General features: G+C 40.5%; 2 protein-coding genes across 3 annotated transcripts in view; both read right to left on the bottom strand.

Moving 5' to 3' along the window:
• The window catches only part of LOC107386418 (zinc finger Y-chromosomal protein 1), a 29,968-nt gene extending 14,296 nt beyond the window's left edge, over positions 1-15,672 (bottom strand). For both annotated transcript variants that reach the window (XM_015960792.3, XM_015960793.3), the window contains exons 1-3: positions 15,467-15,672; positions 3,968-4,064; positions 3,022-3,342 (exon numbers count right to left, since the gene is read on the bottom strand). In XM_015960792.3, the coding sequence (XP_015816278.1) occupies positions 3,022-3,342; positions 3,968-4,034 (388 nt within the window). In that variant the 5' untranslated portion in view covers positions 4,035-4,064; positions 15,467-15,672. The remainder of the gene's footprint in view (positions 1-3,021; positions 3,343-3,967; positions 4,065-15,466) is intronic.
• Positions 15,673-15,978: 306 nt separating this feature from the next.
• Positions 15,979-18,074, bottom strand: LOC107386420 (diamine acetyltransferase 1). The gene is made up of 6 exons (XM_015960795.3): positions 17,854-18,074; positions 17,716-17,767; positions 17,321-17,401; positions 17,140-17,241; positions 16,994-17,034; positions 15,979-16,908 (listed from the first exon to the last, which is right to left on the bottom strand). The coding sequence occupies exons 1-6, from the start codon at positions 17,917-17,919 to the stop codon at positions 16,741-16,743; spliced, it is 510 nt and encodes a 169-aa protein (XP_015816281.1). The 5' UTR covers positions 17,920-18,074; the 3' UTR covers positions 15,979-16,740.
• Positions 18,075-20,330: the final 2,256 nt, after the last annotated feature.

Below are 20,330 nucleotides of genomic sequence, written 5' to 3'. Positions count from 1 at the left end.
CTCTGCCTCAATCTGAGCCAGGAAAAACCCTGGCTATAGTTTTCATCCGTCTGTGAGAGTGGAGTTAACTTTGCATCCTGCAGCTAAAATAATCACAGCACAGGAAGTTAGATTGATTCATCAACTGTCCCAGTGAAGGACTACAGTGCAGTCATGTGGCTTCAACAAAGCACCGAATCTAATCATTTTGCCTTGAAGACTTTCTGTAATTGAATGACTTGAATCATTTAATTACCCGTTAAGCCCTACAGATGTCCCATCGTGTCATTCATAAAAGTATAGCTTATTGCACCAGGATGCTCTAATTTACCATCATTAGCTTCTAGTTTGAAATGTAATCAGCTATGTGCCATCTAATAATAAAGACTAAATGATAGCTTATCAAACAACCTTTAATTAACTTTGTAACCTGTTAATACAAACACTACAGTCAAATGGAGGTAGGCACCTAAACCCAAAAATAAATTGTACACAAAAACGACTTGTGTTCTAGGGCAGAACAATTTTAGGAAAAGACTGAATTGCAATTTTTCTAGCAGAAATTACGATTTCGATTCAATTCACGATTTTCTGCAAACAAAGGTCCAACACTAGCCTGCCAAGCCATCCTGTAGAAAAAGATGGTCTAGATTCTAAACTAGTACAACAAATCATTCACAGTAATATTTACAATTTAATCATACAATAACAACAGTTAACGCTATTAATATTTTCTCCCAATATTATCTTTTGTTATTTTAATGTGTTTGTGAAGCAACTTGTGATTTTTATCTAGAGGAGCTTTATAAAAACATGTTCTACTCAGGGTATCTGCAGGTTTAAAGGAGCCAAATTTAAGACTTTTTAAGACCTTTTTTAAGGCCACTGTGACCAAATTTAAGCTATTTTACAAATGAAATGTAAGCTATAATTTCCAGCTATTGCCTGGAACCGGTGCTAACCACATCGCGAACGTGGGGATTAGCCATCCATTTAACATTAAGCTTACACTTCCCCATGGCGCACGCTCCCACTAGCTTAACCAGCTAATGTGCTCATATAAAATAGCCCCCTTTCACAACCAAATGAATGTATACAGTTCCGCTTACGCCAATATCATAAACAAAAAATGTTGAACACCAACTAGAAATTCACGAAATTTTTATAGAAATAAAAGAATCTTGTTTATTGGGTCTTTGGTAATTTAAGACCTTTGGAAACTCTATTTAAGGATTATTTGTCATTTTTAAGGATTTTTAGGGCCTTAAATTTGGAAAAGCCAATTTAAGACTTTTTAAGGATCCGCGGATTCCCTGTCTACTCCAAAATGCATGGAGGAAATCTGAAGGCAGAAATAGCTTTTAAATGTATTAAATAAAAAAATGCAGTTTTCCCTGCATTACCAAGGCACGCTGCACGTTTTTCGAAGACGTCTGATAGTTTTTCCTCACTAAAACGTCAGCTCCGTGAGAGAGACGCACGCATTCTGACACCTTAGCGGTTTGAACTAACGTGTGCCATCAGAAACATTCAAACCATTTTTAAAAGAGAAGGTGAGCTTTCAAGTCAACTAAAGTGCGCAACTCTGCACTCGCACTGATGAAGCATAAACCAAGCTTTAGAAATCAGCCTGAACCTGCTCCGATGTGGGAGGAGTCTCTCTCTCCCCTACTCAACTACGTTCTCTCTCTCTCTGTCCCGGGCTCACCTACGGTGCATTATTATCGGCTCTAGCAGCGCGGTGTGTGGGAACATTAAAAAGGGAAAATAACCTGAACATGCAGCTGTCAGCTGTGGAGATGGGCTCGGCTCTGGACAGTACACCCCACCCCCCTCCCCCGCGCTGGCTTTTGCCGCCACCATAACACAGGGGAAAACCCTGGATGTAAAAAAAGTTACACAACTGATCCTGGATCTGTCAACACCGCTAAAACCTCAACTTTGATGGTCACGTGATCGTGCCGTTTGAAATTGCAATTTTGGTCCAAAAACGATAGATCGTTCAGCCCTATTGTGTTCACAAATGTTTCCAGCTAAAACAGTTATTTTTCCTTTGTAGCAAACTCGTCTGTTGAAGCGGAGCGCTCTAACACTGAAACGTAGCGGGAAAAATAAATCATTAGTGTTTGTAACATTAGAGCAAATAGGTGACATACATACGTGATCTAAAGGTAATAAAATCACCATCACTGCTGTTGTTGCTACACCTATGAATACAAGTAACTCTCGGTTGATGTTAGCAGCTAACAAGAGGTAATTAGCTTACAGAGCCATGACGCATATGTGCTCCCATGAAAGCAGTTTCACTTTGTAGATTTTGCACTCTATGCTTCTCTTTTGTCTTTGTAAAATGCTCCCAAACGTTTGAGCTACGTTGCAGACACGTGACATCTTCTTTCTCCGGTGATTCTGATTGGAAGGCTGATCTGGATGGCCACTACTGCGCATGATCCTGGAGCAGAAAGGCAGAAAGCAGCCGTCGAAGGTGCCGCAGCAGGCCAGACTTAAAAAAAATGCTCCTAGAATAAACGACATGAACTTAAATTTGTAGTCTACTATTTTGTCGATGTCATCAAGACGAATCGACTCATCATGGCAGCACTACAACTGTATACAGTAGATGCACCATATAGTAAATGGCCAGCACCTATAGAGCACATTTAAATTTAAGTTCTTCTAAAGTTTTTACAATCAGTTTCGAATTTGCACACCTATGCCTCGCAAAGAGAAGCCGTTTAAGGAAACTCAACATTTGGATGGACAAGAACGGAACTGTGTTTTGCATCTTAACCACCCACGGTAAAAGCTAAGGTGTACGAGTGTCCGGGTGTGTGAGGTGCTCAACCCAAAATGTTTAAGACTAACGGGTGGATGACGAAAAGGTGTTTGTGAAACTTCAGATGGTTTCTTTGGCAGAAGCAGTAACTGTTTTTATCCAGACCTGGAAAATAATAAAAACTAAATTGATGCTTTTCTTCCATTTTCAAGATTATGTACTTAACATAATAACTTTAAATAAACATTACGGAGCAGTAAACTCACAGGATATCATCAGATAGTCTCCACAGCCATCTTGGTCATCATCCTGTTGCTCAGGGTCCAGACCGTCTTCCGGGATGTCTCCCATAGCAACACCTTCCTCCTCGCCTTCTAGAGCCATCACACAGGTTTCTACAGCAACATCTTCATCCTCATCTTCATCTCCATGCACATACTCAGAAACCACATCCTCGACAGCATCCTGGATGACTAGCTCGTCTGGAGCAAACCTGTGAACCGCCATGCCTTCACCCTCGCCCTCTGAAACTAACACGGTCTCTTGAAGCTCGACAACAAACTCCTGCCCACCGGCACCACCGTCATCTGAAATAAGAAGATTACTGGTTAACCAGACAATCTAGAGCAATTAGTCATCTTACTGTAAACATTTAAAAAATATCCACCATCTAGCATCTATTAACACAAACAAACACCTTCTTAGGCTACGTTCACACCGCAGGTCCTACTCCTCAATTCTGACTTTTTGAGTAAATGTGATTTTGTTTTATGTGGTTGTTCACATTATAACTGAAATGCGAAAACAAACATTCTCCAGTGTGAATGGTTCACGGTTCCAAAGCGGCCCACATGCGCAGAAGTCGAGTCGCAGATGGAACCGGGAGAGGTGGAGTTGTGATGTGAAAGCCTTCACTGACCGTTCATCCACAATTCCAGGATCAAACCTGTCAGGGTTTCCACTTGGAAAGTAATTTAAAACTATTAACTATGTTACTCCTCATTATATTCCTGCCGTCTTCCCATATTAGTAATCCCTGAAAATGCTCCAGTTCATTCACGAAGATCCATGCTGTTCAGACGGTCACCAAAATTATATATATATATATAAATATCAGATATACTTCTCATGTAGGGCAAAACAAAAATCGGGACTTGACTCGCTTTTTCCTGCAGTGTGAGCGTAGCCTTTGTGTATTGAGACACAACATACCCGATCCGTGGATTATTATTTTAGGCTCTTCGGAATGTATTGCAAGCCTGGTGACATCCTCATCCATTGTCCTCGCACTGCATTTGTTACTTGAGAGCTGAAAACAAAATGGGGAAAGCTCAGGATTGCTAGTGATCAGAGATGCTAAAAAAAAACGTGAACTAGAGGTCGACCGATATTGTTTTTTTCTATTGCAGACACCAATATGTAGGACACGTGGTCAGCAGATGGCCAATTTTCATGGCCGATAGACATTTTCCACCTAATTTTAATGCTAAAACGTCTAATAACATTAGTTGATGCACAAAATTTCTATAGCTGAACCAATTTTGAACTCTTATTTTAACCAACTGTTAAATCTCAGCTTTGTGCACAGCTTAGTTTTTAAGTCAGTTAATAAGTTAAGCAGATATTAGTGAACGTAAAAATGCATTAAATTAAATTCTGCAACAGCACCGGGCTGCCCAAGGATGCGCCTGACCGTAAATCAGCTTTCCTAATGTAACGTCCAGGAATGGTCAGTTTTCACCTACAGATTGACCTACATGCCACCGGTCATCTACAGACATAAATTCCATTCTCTAAGGTGGATTTTACATTCTACCTTCCAACAAGCCCAGAAGGTTCTGCAGCTCTGAACACATGACAACGTATTGTCAACATCATGCTCCCCTCTCAAGGTTCTTCTCTGCCAAGCCTGTCTGCTTATCTAGGCTGTCCTGCACAGAATAAAGGACTGAACCGTTATAATAGTAAATAATCCTATGATTGAATGAACAATAATGGTTGAATAATAATAACAGAGTTTCCCTTACATAGGCGTAGCCGTGGCGGCCCGCCACGGCTGAAATCCCACCGCCACGCCAACAAGATCCCAAGTTTTTTGTTTGTTTGGTTTTTTTGCGCCGTTTCCCAAAGAAGCAGCGGGAACTACTATGTTGTTGCTTGTGATCACAGCCGGCGGGCAGCAAGGAGGAGCAGGCAGGGCAAGGTGAAGTTACAGCATAAGTTACTGAGTTTAAAATTAGAAAGGTATCAGTGGATATAATGCCTTTTGGTTTACATGTTTCAATAGCGTTAAGATAAACAAGTGTTGACGATCTTGACAGGGTTTCCTCCAGTGCTTATTAGGCCATGTTCTCCTCCCCCCACCAGGCTAAGCATCACTTATTCGTGTAAAATGTATTTTTTTGTGTCTGTCTTTAACCGCATCTAATACTGTATTACGATGTGAGTGCAACAGCGACAACTTAAGATCGATGTGAGCAGCGTGAGAGGTCAGGTGTTTCATCTGAACCCTTAACCTCCAGCAGGCTACGCTGCACTATTGATGTGTTAGCGCGCGGCGCTAACAACTTAGCGACGTGACATGTCTCAGAGAATGCGTACAAACACGTTGGACGCTTCTTCTGAAGCTGGAAAATAACACTTCTTAAGCAGAGCACGACATCGCCTCGGCTCGTTCGACCCTCTGCTGAGCTGGACTGAGCTCGATAACATTGACCCAGCACAGCCACTGGGTCGTTGGAGCTGCCCCGTGACTAGTGTTGTCAAAAAAATCGATACCCAGATATAAATCGATACTAAAAGTGGTATCTAAATGAGATATTCCATCCCTGTGGTATCGATATTATGGACTATTATACACAGCCTTCTTCAAGTACACCGACACGCACGACAGCCAGATGCCGTAAAGCAGCCTCCGCCTCCCAGACAAACAGAAGAAGACGCCGCATGGCTACATAGCAATTTCCCGCGCGAGTTGTCTCCGATCCAAGTTTTGTCTGCCAAATAAATAAACAAAAACATAAACAGCGAATTTGGGAGGCGCTTCACAGCCCAACTTAATTAGCATACCAAGTCCGACACGTAGTTGTATATTCACGCTTATGTGCTTAAAGGAAACTCCCGTTTATTGCAACCCGGACTTAATTTCTAGCATGCAGTACTAGGGTTGTCACGGTAACCGGTATAGCGGTAAACCCCGGTAAAAAAGTTGACAATAAAAATAACCGTCCAGTTTTTAAAAAACTATATTATCTCGGTGGGTTTACCGTGGCCGCGGTTTCGGTGTGGTGACCCTTACCAGCCACCGTCGCTTCAGCTGAAGTTCCCGCTGCGCGCACACGCACTTTTTAATTTGCAACGGCACCAAAACTTTGAAGCTGAAATAATGGCCGAAGGAGGAGACGGCAGCGCCCAGGACATCCATCAGCCCTCAAAGAAGACTAAATCGGAAGTATGGGCATATTTGGGATTTCTGAAAAATGCTGAGGGACAGTTAATAGAAGACGGCTATCCCGTTTGCAGAACGTGCAGGAAACAAGTGTCTGCAGAAGGCAGCAACACTTCAAATCTCATGGCACATCTGCGTGACGATCACCCACGTCTCCACAGCCAGTGCAAGGTAAGCTAACATTAGCATTTTAGCTGAAATGCATGACGTGAGGACTTTTGGTTGAGGGAGAATGCAACGAGTCACTACATACTGCAGCCGCAGCGTCCTCTGCCAGCATTTAAACCGTGTCACGGACACCCTGTTGCTGGATGAAGCATCTTATTTGTTGATGATGAAGAGAAATATACAATTAGTTCCTTGTCATGGATTTGTTTACTTATTCAATGCCATTTATACTTGAACATTTGGATTTGATTACATAGTGTAGTAGTTATTTTAGTAATTTGTTTAAAGTGGATATTTATTTTAAATACATATTTTTTAAGGTTGACTTGTACAGTGCTCAAGTCAAGTGTGGACTGGAGTTTTAGATTTTCATTTTGATAATGAAGAAAACAAGTATATGAGAAAACAAGTGGTGTTTCTTTGATTTGTTTACATATTGTTTATGTTTTGAATGTTTGGATTTGTATAATTTAAACCTGCACTGACTACTGTAACATGTTCCAGAAAAATAAGCTATTTGTTCCTTTACTTGTGAAAAGTTGCACTTTTGCTAAGGCTTTGTGTTATTTTAGGTTTAATAAACATTGTTAAACCTTTTCAGAACTATTTCAGTTTGTGTAGAACAGGACTATCAATGCTTTCTGAACATATGCAACACCGTTTAAAAAATACCGCGATAATACCGAAAACCGTGATAATTTTGGTCACAATAACCGTGAGGTTAAATTTTCATACCGTGACAACCCTATGCAGTACGTTTGTTTACTCACGCTGACAACTTTGGTGCTACTTGGATTCCCCGGGGTATTTACCGTAGGTCCATCGCCGAATCGCCGTCAGCGTATATCCATATAACGGGTGCGGACGGGCACCCATGGTGCAGCCTCGAAATAAGACATTATTTGCACCAAAACATCTTCATGTCGAAAGGTTTTGTTAGGAATCATTAACGTGATTCCCCTGTTCGTTTGGAGCGGGTCTGGTCTGGGATTTCTAGGCGTAAACAGACTAGCTGCGGCTAATCTAACCGGCGCTTTTAATGACGTCACTGCCGTGCACCAGTCTGTTTTTATTAAGATTACCGGTAGATGTACCTTTGACCTACTGTGGAGAAATTCGTTTTCTCCCTTTATTGACCAACAGAGTTGTTCAAAAGTACAGAACAAAACATATGGCATTACATCTTATGACAAAAATGCACCTTAAACAGAGTTTAAGCAGCAAAACATCACTCTGCAAATAGTGTATATATAGTGAGACAATTCATGATTTAAAGTGTTAACTTTCACCAGTTTTTGTATGCACGTTTTAAAAAATGCTGATACTTGAAAGGTTTAAGCACTTAATACACTTAATTCTTAACATTTAATTTTTGTAATATAAATTGAGGAATGTTATTTTTTGAATAAACTTGTTCGATAAATGGGTGTTTTTAAATAGTATCGAAATCGAGCATCGAGTTTTTTTTTTCAAGTATCGAATAGAGTTTGAAATTTTAGTATCGTGACAACCCTACCCGTGACAGCCCGATGGAAAACCAGCGGGCTTCATCAGGCTCGTAAAGATTCCTGTTTTTGCTGGGGAGCCCCTGTATTTTACCGCTCCCTCCTGCAGTCTTCCCCTATTAAAATTTTAAATGATTCTGTAAATTCCGTGTATCAATAGAAAAAAATCTCCGCCAGCTGCAGTAAATGTAGTTTCCAAATAATAAATAAGAGGTGCATTCACCTGTGTATCTCCATTGATCCGCATTAGTGATATCCTCAGCACCAGAACAGTGAAGCAACAGATGCCTGAGTTTGTTAGTAATTTTATTTATTAGGTGCATCTAACCTGTTCTATTATTCTCTGAAATGAGATCAAATCAGTGGCTCTATGGGTTGGCTCCTCTCTGCACTAGAAAATTTTTACTTTATTTAGAGACGTGTCATAATGTATCTGAAAGAAGGTGTGATGTTCTGAGGGTCTGTTGTTAACACCCCTTAACATGGCACATCCCGATTAGACAAGTAAATCATAATATGAGAATAATAGTAACAGAATCAATGGGGAGTGATTCATCATTCCATCATTCTGGGAGATTCAGCATCCTGTTAGTTGAGCTAACTGGCTGGCCATCGGAGGAAAACTCTCTAGTCACCGCATCTCTTGACAAGCTGTCAAGAGCCTACACGCTACAGCTGACACAGCAAAATGGTTCCTTCAGCTATTCAGAAACAGCTGTTCTAGACGCAAACGATTTCATCTATCTGTTGTGATCCGGGAGACGACTCTGGACCGACCTGGTCGTACTGCGGTCTTTTCTACGAACTTCGGTACCTTGGGGTCACCTGACCCCCCTGACATCTTGGATCCAAAAGAGAGTCTCCTCAGGGGTACGTAGAACACAGAAAGATTGCGTCTAATGCCGTTTTGATAAGAACGAACTTCATAGTTTAATGCAAACCAAATTCTTTTTCACACCCAGAACTCATTCCTTCTTAGGGTTGTCACGGTAACCGGTATAGCGGTAAACCCCGGTAAAAAAGTTGACAATAAAAATAACCGTCCAGTTTTTAAAAAACTATATTATCTCGGTGGGTTTACCGTGGCCGCGGTTTCGGCGCGATGACCCTTACCAGCCACCGTCGCTTCAGCTGAAGTTCCCGCTGCGCGCACACGCACTTTTTAATTTGCAACGGCACCAAAACTTTGAAGCTGAAATAATGGCCGAAGGAGGCGACGGCAGCGCCCAGGACATCCATCAGCCCTCAAAGAAGACTAAATCGGAAGTATGGGCATATTTGGGATTTCTGAAAAATGCTGAGGGACAGTTAATAGAAGACGGCTATCCCGTTTGCAGAACGTGCAGGAAACAAGTGTCTGCAAAAGGCAGCAACACTTCAAATCTCATGGCACATCTGCGTGACCATCACCCACGTCTCCACAGCCAGTGCAAGGTAAGATAACATTAGCATTTTAGCTGAAATGCATGACGTGAGGACTTTTGGTTGAGGGAGAATGCAACGAGTCACTATATACTGCAGCCGCAGCGCCCTCTGCCAGCATTTAAACCGTGTCACGGACACCCTGTTGCTGGATGAAGCATCTTATTTGTTCATGATGAAGAGAAATATACAATTAGTTCCTTGTCATGGATTTGTTTACTTATTCAATGCCATTTATACTTGAACATTTGGATTTGATTACATAGTGTAGTAGTTATTTTAGTAATTTGTTTAAAGTGGATATTTATTTTAAATACATATTTTTTAAGGTTGACTTGTACAGTGCTCAAGTCAAGTGTGGACTGGAGTTTTAGATTTTCATTTTGATAATGAAGAAAACAAGTATATGAGAAAACAAGTGGTGTTTCTTTGATTTGTTTACATATTGTTTATGTTTTGAATGTTTGGATTTGTATAATTTAAACCTGCACTGACTACTGTAACATGTTCCAGAAAAAGAAGCTATTTGTTCCTTTACTTGTGAAAAGTTGCACTTTTGCTAAGGCTTTGTGTTATTTTAGGTTTAATAAACACTGTTAAACCTTTTCAGAACTATTTCAGTTTGTGTAGAACAGGACTATCAATGCTTTCTGAACATATGCAACACCGTTTAAAAAATACCGCGATAATACCGAAAACCGTGATAATTTTGGTCACAATAACCGTGAGGTTAAATTTTCATACCGTGACAACCCTAGTCCTTCTAGATACAAAGTTCTGATAAACACACACCATTCTATCACCATACATCACATCCCATCCACTTAGATTCATCCATCACAGTCGTCTTTCTTAACTTGTCATGTTTTTATTTGTTTAGAAAATAAATGTCTTATCTTTTATAAACCTGACTGTATGAATTGAGACGAAGTGTGTTTGATCCCTGAAAAAGCAAGGAATCCTAGAATCTTCTGATTAAACATCCAAAGACCAAGCAGGTTGATGTTCTATATTTATATAGAATATAACAACTTATTGGTCATAAGTAAAGGTAATATATTAAGCCTAAAAGCACAACATTTACCCTCAACACCAAGGACAAATATCGGCCGATGCAGGTATATATATATATATATATATATATATATATATATATAATAAATTTAAAAAAACTGTAAATACGGTCCTTCTCAAAAAATTTGCATATTGTGATTAAGTTCATTATTGTCTGTAATGTACTGATAAACATTAGACTTTCATATATATTAAACTTATTACACAAAACTGAAATACCGTATTTTCCGGACTATAAGCTGCTACTTTTTTCCAACGCTTTGAACCATGCGGCTTATAATGAGGTGCGGCTTTACTGAAGATTTTCCTTCACCTGCCAGGGGGCGCTTTAGCAGAAAGTGAAACAGGTGGAAATCAAAAGTGGAAATCGAAGAAAGTGCTCATTTTAATTTAGCACATGCAAGCAGCCGGCACGACGATTCTTTTTTTTTTTTTCAAATCATACCCCCTCATCATGGTAACTACATGTATGAGTTCATATGATGCCGCACTTAAGTTGAAGGCCATCGATCTGGCAGTAAAGGAGGGAAACAGTGCTGCCGCACGTAAGCTTGGCATTAGGGCCCGACCGATATATCGGCCGGCCGATATAGAGGTCATTAACACTATCGGCCATAATAGCCAAAAAGACGGCCGATATGGCGTTACCAGCAGATGGTGCCAGCTTTATGAACTCATGTTGTGTGGTTCCACTCCTCGGGTGGTGGAGCCACAGTCACAGCACACATGTAGCGGAGCACACGCCTGTACATGGTGGCTCTGGATGTTTCCACTCCAGACTCAGTCCACTGAATCCGCAGGTCCCCCAAGGTCTGGAATCAGTCCTTCTCCACAATCTTCCTCAGGGTCCGGTCACCTCTTCTCGTTGTGCAGCGTTTTCTTTTCTGCCACACTTTTTCCTTCCCACAGACTTCCCACTGAGGTGCCTTGATACAGCTCTCTGGGAACAGCCTATTCGTTCAGAATTTTCTTTCTGTGTCTTACCCTCTTGCTTGAGGGTGTCAGTGATGGCCATCTGGCCAGCAGTCAGGTTGGCAGTCTTACCCATGATTGCGGTTTTGAGTAATGAGCCAGGCTGGGAGTTTTTAAAAGCCTCAGGAATCTTTTGCAGTTGTTTAGAGTTAATTAGTTGATTCAGATGATTAGGTTAATAGCTCGTTTAGAGAACCTTTTCATGATATGCAAATTTTTTGAGATAGGAATTTGGGGTTTTCATGAATGTATGCCAAAATCATCAATATTAGAAACAATAAAAGACTTGAACCACTTCAGCGTGTAATCTAATATATATGAAAGTCTAATGTTTATCAGTACATTACAGAAAATAATTAACTTTATCATAAAATGCTAATTTTTTGAGAAGGACCTGTATGGGCCTGATATATATTGGTCTACCCCTAATGTGCACCTCAGAGGTTGATCAGCGCTATGACCCAAAGCACAAACATCTGAAAATACCATCAATAGACTGAATACGTCTACAGAGTAGATGAAAAAGCGTGATTTATAGTGTGGGGGCAAATGTTTGTGTGTGTCGTCCGACTATTAACCGTTAAGGGCGTCAATAGCCGGCTAAAGAAATTTAGGAAAACGTGCATCCCTAAGCTGTCATTCACCCATGCACACACACATGCACACCCTGGTGGTGAGGAGCTACATAGTAGCCACAGCTGCCCTGAGGCACACGGACAGAGGCGAGTCTGCCTTACACAGGCACCACCGGTCCCTCTGAACACCACCAGCAGGCAAGGTGGGTTAAGTGTCGTGACCAAGGACACAAGGACAGACAGAGTGGGGCTCGAACCTGCAACCTTCTGATTACGAGTGAGCATTTAACTCCTGCGCCACCGTGTCTGTCACTAATAGGGTTTGAACAACTGTATCCTATCGATGTGAGCATAACAGTCATTAAAAATAAGCTGTAGAGCAGACTGTTAATTTTAAGTTTTACTCAGATAACAAAATAAACTTTTCAGTCTCATACCTGTTAAAGCAACATGAAGAGAGTTATCAGAAATGACCCAGCATCAAACAATTCTTAAAAGTGTATATAAGTACTTATTTGGTGTCAACATCTGGCAAACAATCAGGTCTAGTAAACATAGCCTGGTTCAGCTTAGGTAAAGAGTAACATGAGTGTTTTCTATTGTTTAAGGTTTAACTGTTGCAGTTTGATAAACTCCACCTGTTCTGAATTCACCCATGGGAATGTAACGATGCCAACCATTTACCTCGACTTTAAATATTCACAGAATAGAATATTCCTTTATTAGTCCTTCAGAGGGGGAAAAAGTACCTGTTATAAATACATTTTAGGAAATTGAACTGTAACACATATGGAAAACATTCATAGAAATAATTTCATTCATGGCATGTTTTCAATTTATGTTTAAAACCGAACAGGAAAAACTTTTTATAGCTAATAAATTAACATATTAAATGTCTTAAGTGTGCGTCAAAGTGAACCATAATACACTGTATCACCCTTATGTACAGGCTTGTATACTTGCGATAAAATTTCCAAAAACACGACGGCATTTTTGTCTGTATGTGTCCCGTATTTTATCCTCCAAACCCATAAATGTGATCTAATAAATCTGGCATTACCCTGGCCAAAACCTGATGTCCTGGTTTCTGTTTTAAATAGGGCTGTAGCGAAGCCTCGATGACGTCGACGGCTCGATTCTAAAAATTTGTCGACGTCAGATCCGGTAGTCGACGCACCACGCCCACTTGTTGCATCCCCAGGAGTTTGTAAATAGAGGAGGAATCTGCCTGTTTTTCCTCTAGTTCGCCCTCTTCTCCGCCTGCACCAACATCTCCGCCAAATACTGAAGACCCGGAACAACGTCCGTCCGCTACTAGATTCCTTTCCTGTTTTGCCCGCCTTCGTCTCCCGGCAACGGACAACAACTTCCGGGGTCAGATGCGCTGCTCCGTCTCTATCGCAGATGTAGAAAATCACCGGGAGCGTTTCTCCCTTCATAAAGGAGCTTCTTTCAGACATTAGGAGAGCTGTTTTGGTAGTAGCAGTCTCTCCTCCGTGCTGGTCTGTTTGCTGGTATTTTTTGTTTATTTAAACTTGGTAACTTGAACTTAAAATTGGTAAAGCTACTGTTAGCATTTTCGCTAACAGCTTCTTGCGTTTGGATAAGCTGTTATGTTTTGGTTTAGAGTTCATCTTTTTTGTGGTGTAGATCTCCCTTTTATTACATTTAGAGTGTTGTGGGTTTTCGGTTTAGTTTAGAATATCACCTTGAGTTTGGTTTAACCACCCAGTTTAGAGTTTGGACCTTTGGAGATTCTTATTTTGGTCCAGAACCCTGTAATCTTTGCCCAGTGGGACATCCCTACTTATTTGTACTTTTGTTTTAATTCCCCACAGGTAGAATTCGTTTTGTTATTCCCAACTTGTGGATGGAAAGATTTATGTTTTTTTGTAGTTGTAAATAAACCTGATCATCATTTTAACTTTTTAAATCCCACGTTATCGTCCCTTCCTTTTTGCACACGAGCCAAACTCCCCAGGAAGGGTCGTAACACCACTCGCCTCACGCACATAAGTTACCAAAACAAAGCAGTATGGAGACACTCCATCTTCAACCACCTCTCAGGCAGCAGCCTGCACTCCCAAGTTCTACATGTCACCAGAACATAACCAACCGCAACACAATAAAAGCAGTGTTATACAAAATGGAAGGCCTGTAGTGTTTATTCTCTTACAGTACCAGTTTATCAATTTTTTTAGGAATTTATTAGATTTTTTGGGTTTTATTAACTGTGCAATAGAAAAATAATCATTTGATTAATTGTTTAAATAGTCATTAGAATAGTCGACATTCGATAAAATAATCGTCAGAATAATCGTTTTAACAATAATCGTTTACCCCCAGCCCTAGTTTTAAACGAAGACTCGTTTACCAACAATGTTACATTCATAAAGCTGTTCTCACTTTTTTATGAGACATTTGATAGCAAATTTAAAAGCTTCATTTAAAACGAATCTCGTGATAATACAAGACAGCGTTGTATGGTGATGGCTGGTGTCTGTGAAGTGACCGGTAGCATCATGTTTGCATCACTATCTCAGTCACCAAAAATAAACACAAAGGTCCTTAAAGTACCCCTCTGGTGTCGCCACAGTTCAGAAGATGGAATTAAAATCTGGTGAGACAAACATCTCTCACGGTCACTGAAATACAAAGGATGCGGACATGTAAACAAAAAGGAGATGCAGCCAAGGTGCCATTTGATTTCCACTGAGTGTACCATCCCCCACCTCTAGGTGAGACAAGAAAGATGACAGCGGCGTGAGGGGATGCGGCGCTCAACTGGGTGTCAGGCTTCTCAAAGATGCTTCCGACATACATTAAAAACCTACGTGAACTGATGGATTAATGTCTCTAGTCTCCTATGAGTTTATGAACCCACCGCGTAGCTCACCGAGATGAATAAAGGCACTAATGTCTTCAGCCGGAGAAACATTAGCACTGATTTAACATCACGCAAAGCACAACAGTCACAACCAACAGGAAAAACCTGGTTGGAGCAACAAACAATGAGATAAAAACTATGAATAAACAATCCTAAAATGGGCAAAGTGTGGGAAAATTATGCATTTATAAACGCAACCGGCTGGAAGAAGAGGGCTAATCGCGATCACCTTTTTTTTTTTTACAATCACTTTTCATCACACAAGCGTCCGCCATTTTCTTAGCTTTGTGTCTGGACGAACGCTAATTGTAAACATTTTTTAAACAGAATAAAGACAGCGGGGGGTATTTATTATGAACCAAATGAAGCTTGTTTCGCTCATTAGCTAATAAGATAGCTAACTAACCACAACAGCGGACAGAATGCGGGTACGGACTCGCTTTACCTTCGGTGGGCTAGCTAACAGATCGGCCTGAATTACCTACCGATCACGGCCTCTTAAAAAGGCCAAAGAAGGCCCAACCCCGAGCGGCCTCTCCACAACAATAAAGAATTAAAACAGAAAACCAAACGCAAAGAAACCCAAACAGCCACAAACACGCGCAGACACAAACAAAGCTCCAACAACTGGCGTCCCGGGAGCAAAAGTAACCCGCGTACCAGATTTATGCTGCAAGGATGGCCTCTGTCCGCTCCACGGCTTCCCAGGCCGCCTTGTTCCCCCAGGCTCGGGCAGGATTCAGTCGGGAATTTTGTGTTATTTGGGCGGGCCAGAAATGAGCTGAGAAGGAGGGGTTAGGGGTTGTTTCTGAAGCACACCGCTGAAAAACGAAGCTGGACGTGTGGAGCCAGAGATCTTGTCATGCTACAGCACCCCGCTTCTCCAGCTCCGAGGCCGCCGTCAGCGCGACACGTCACAGCCCGAGAGCGGCAGGAAACTGCGGAAGAGTTCAGGTGGAAATCAGCCGACAGCCACCGAACAGGCCATAATCTTTTGTCAAACCGTGCACTGTAGCGTTAATTTGAATTAATTTAAGCCCAAAGGCTGCTGGAGCTGCCTGACAACGGATCCACGTTGAACTGAAACAAGCAGACTGGTAGAAAGATTAATTTTACACAAAAATGCATCACAGCAAGTTCATTTTTAGTGCAAACAAAAATTTCACCCCAACTTTTTGTATCTTTAAGCTGTTCTCCAAACTTTATTTCAAAGTTAAATAACATACAAGAAAAATTAATAAGTAACAACGCTAAAGCTGACACTCTTGTTAGTAATATAGAGATGTCAACATATTTGACGTAAAAGCATCTCATTCTTAGAAGAAATTAACACACACACACACACACACACACGTTATCAGATAACACTTAATTTTATCTCCAGCACTTTGTGCAACAGCTCCAGACTCACCAGCCACCATTATAACAAATCTAATTGCATGATCTGTCATAATCTATTTTATGCATTAAAATAGTTTAAACTATATTTATTCAAAATTTTATTCAGTTTCAATGTAAAGTTTCATCCACTGACTTCATTTCACACTCAACTTGGCATTAATGTCATATAAAAATTGTAATGCACTAACTGTGAGAATATTTCAGATTAGGATTGATTATAAACATATTCAGTTTTTCTAAATAGAATTGTAAGGACAAACATGATTTTGATTCGTTTTTTGTTAATCTTTCCTTTTACAAATATGTCTTTATTACAGCCCATTTAAGTGTACTCAATGAAAACGATACTTGTTAGCAGTGTACATAAATATTACAATGTTATTCCTAGATTAGTGATTTTATTTTACAAGATGCATTTTGCTTAATCAGTTTATAATCAAATGTAACTGGTAAGCAGATATTAAACCGTACAAAATCAGATTCTGATTATCACTTTCGCCAGAATTCAGTGGAAGTTACTGATCAGTAAACTCTCATTTGCTCGTCATTCTCAGCAGCCCTTCTTTTCCAATCTCAAAGAGACGCCAGCCCTCCCGTGAGGATAGATCAGCTGCACCCCTCCTCTTGTAAAACTCGATAGACTCCTTGTTGTTTTCTGCTACGATGAAATGCATACCGCTACAGCGTGTCTTTACTGCAGTCTGGAAAGATAAAAAGGTAATGAACACCTGAAAGTAAAATGTCACCAGGAAAAAGCTGTAAATGCACACAAACAACACACTGTACCTCACTTAGAGCCTTTAGGATCTGAGAGCCAATGCCAAGACCTGGTAAAATATTAAACCTGCAGGTTAATTATAACACCGGTCATGTCAATGTTGTAAAACGTCCGGTAATCATTACATTTTAGCACCACAGTTAAACAACTTTACCTCGAAACTCCTGCATTACATAAAAGTCTTCCAGGTAAAGCAGCTTCCCAATCCAAGGGTCATATGTGAAGTAGTACATTGCAAATCCAATCACAGAGTATCCTTTAAAAACAAACAGTCTGGATTCAAGTCACTTTTCATTTGGGTTTGTTCTTTCTTGCTCTGTAGGACAGGGTTTTACCTTCTGAGCTCTGCTCTTTTGGGACTTCGGAAACTAAGCAGTGGTAGAAAGGATGATCGCCAAAACCATCTTCAAGCAGATCTAAAGGAAATACACTTTGAAAGACTCCCCTAATTTTTTTAAAGCCTGAGATAAACTTATTTTAACCAAAGTGAATGCATGATGTGCAGGAACTCCTCTTTAACAGAATTAGCACAATGCTGTCAATCATACATGTATTCTGCCCTCTGATGGTGCCTCAAGTACTACAGGTGACAAGTGCAACTTTTATTATACATTTTATTGTTACATAATATACAATGCAATTACCAAAATCTAATTTCTGACCATTTTTCCATGTACCAGGTCATCAGTATTTAGAGTAGGATAGTAAATCGTCAGCTAAACTCCAGTACCTTTCTCGGTGAGCATGACCTTCTCTTCCATCTCTTCAAATTTAGCAAGTTCCTAAAATGCAAAAAGAAAGAAACGGAGTCAAACGATTATTGAAATAGAAGCATATTTGCAACAAAGTTATCAAACATCTGCATTACCTTTATGAGTCGCAGGATGTCGGGCACATCCTTTGGCTCAGCCGTCCGTAATATGACATTGGCCATTTTCTTTTTTTACCCCTTTTCCCTTTGCTGACTAGTCCTCTGAATGTGAATAAAAGCAAAATTTGTTTCTTCATTCGCTCCTCAGGAGTTTACCCCCCGACAGAGAATTAGGAAACCAGCATACAAAGAAAGGAATCGGTTAGTTGCAGAGTCCTACACCAGCTGCAGGAACCTGCCTCTTATAGTTTCTTAGAAGAGACACACCCAGTCATAAACCCATATTTGGGCACATATCCTGTTTCTCTTCTTTATGAACTGCTTATCTCTGTGTTGGTAACTGTATGGCTGTTGATTAAAAGGTAAATATTAACCACATCTGTAAAATCAACACGATACCTCTGTGGCTCAATTATCTGTTTGTTAAACTTAGAAGTTTTGTCCCAAATATCAACAATTGTTTACATCCTTCAAACATAACATACAATCAAAATAGTTTAGATGGAAAACAAAGCCATTTTAAATATTAATAAACTAAGGTACAATAATCTTAAACTTTATTTACAAAGTGCACCTGCCCCAATGCCCTGCTGGAAAAAACTCCGGCCCTTCAACAAATTTATGTTTATGTTTATTTATTTGGCAGATGCTTTTATCCAAAGTGACGTACATTTGTTAACCGATAGGGCATGTTGTGATCTGTGGGGAAAACCGGAGTATGCACGGGGAGAACATGCAACTCCACGCAGAAAGGCCACAGCCGAGTTTCAAACCCGCAACTTTTTTGCTGCGAGGCAACAGTGCTAACAACTGTGCCACTATGCAGTACACAGATTTAGTTGAAGACCCCTGCTTTAGATGGTCTCTCAGCCGAAGTTGAGTTACTGGCAATTAACTTTTGGGCTACAATCCCATTTTTCCAGTTTCAGCTGTATTCCTATTAACTTGTTTTGCAGAGATTGTGTTTGTTCCTGCTGAAGTCAAAAGCATTTTAAACCCATTGATTGTTCTAATTACATAAAAACAGATCAGATTTTAGAAATGAGCAGTTTGATTATTTCTTGTTTTATGCATTTAAACAAAGTTAATTTACACAAATGTCTGCAAACTACAAACCTTTTTTAAACGACGGGTTTTACATTCAGGCTTCATTTGAGTTGACAGAATAAAAGTTCATCATAAAGTTGGGCAGTAGTGTGAAAGGTCGGACGTCTGTTGTGCAGTTCAAAGTGCGCTTGTAAACTGTTGCGTTTATTTAAGTACTCTGTATTTTTCCATAATCCCGCCCATACGTGGCCTATTTCCCAGCACATAAACAGAAATTGCTCATGGGCATTTTGACACACATAGTATTAAACCAGTCAGAACATCCTGTATCAAAGATGGTGTTTTTCTGAGTTGTCTTGGTAACATATCTCAAACTTGTCAGCCTCTGATTGGCTACGGTTACGTCCCCGACAGGAGATGTTAAAATGTGAAGGAGAGGGTAACGTAAGAAATTTCACAGTGGAGTTTAAAATGGTTTTAATTGTAGTAAAAGGTTCTAAAAATGAGCAAACAGATGGCGAGCATTATTAAGATAATGCAAAACTAACAAAAATTCTCAAAAAGGTTAACATCACACAAATTACCAACTATAAAAACACCTGGTACAATCTTAAATTAAAAGCTTTACCGAACAGAAGGTGTTTAAAACCGGAGTCAATAAAATTGCAACAAACCAAGTTAACCTTTATAATCAACAAGCATCAAAAAGATCCCTCTGGATCACTCAGAGTTTAATCTATAAAACTCATCCAAACAAAGGGGTTGAAAACAAACTAAGGCCTGGAGGACAGCAGAACCCCTGCAGCTCAGCTGTGCTCCTCAGCAGCCTGGAAGAGAGGAGGAGGAGGGGCGGTGTCAGGCTGATCACCGGGGCTGGGTGATCCTGGCTCCCGAATCTCACTGGCCAGGCTGGTAACCATGTGCAAATCATAACATCAAAACCTTAAAACTGGATCATCCTGGGTGATTCGACAGTTCTAAAGAATCGCTCAGAACGGCCATCTGTAGCAAAACCTCTTTAACCATCAAAGATTTTGACACGTCGTCAAAACCTTTTTGCACCTGCAAAGCTGATGAGCAAACAGTTCCTGCATGAAAAACAAAGCTGATATTGTCAGACTCCTTAAGAATCCGCCAAATGCACGGTTCCATCCAGCTGTTGTGACCCGAGACATCTCTGGACTGAAGAGTCGGTACCACGGTATTCTACAGCCCTGTAGTGCCAGAGGTCAGCCGACCCCTGCGACTTTCGGATCCACCGAGAGGGTCTCTCCAAAACGGGTGAAGTAGACATGACAGATTGCATCTGAATGTTCTTCTGATGATAACAACTTCATAGCTTAGAGCAAACCAAATTCTTTTCACCAGAACTCAGCTTACTTTGATAAGGAAGCTCTGACTGACATCGCATTCACACATAGGTTCCT

Source organism: Nothobranchius furzeri, chromosome 10 (assembly GCF_043380555.1).
Source record: "Nothobranchius furzeri strain GRZ-AD chromosome 10, NfurGRZ-RIMD1, whole genome shotgun sequence".
Classification (NCBI taxonomy): Eukaryota; Metazoa; Chordata; class Actinopteri; order Cyprinodontiformes; family Nothobranchiidae; genus Nothobranchius; species Nothobranchius furzeri.
This window is presented reverse-complemented; position numbering and strand designations above follow the sequence as displayed.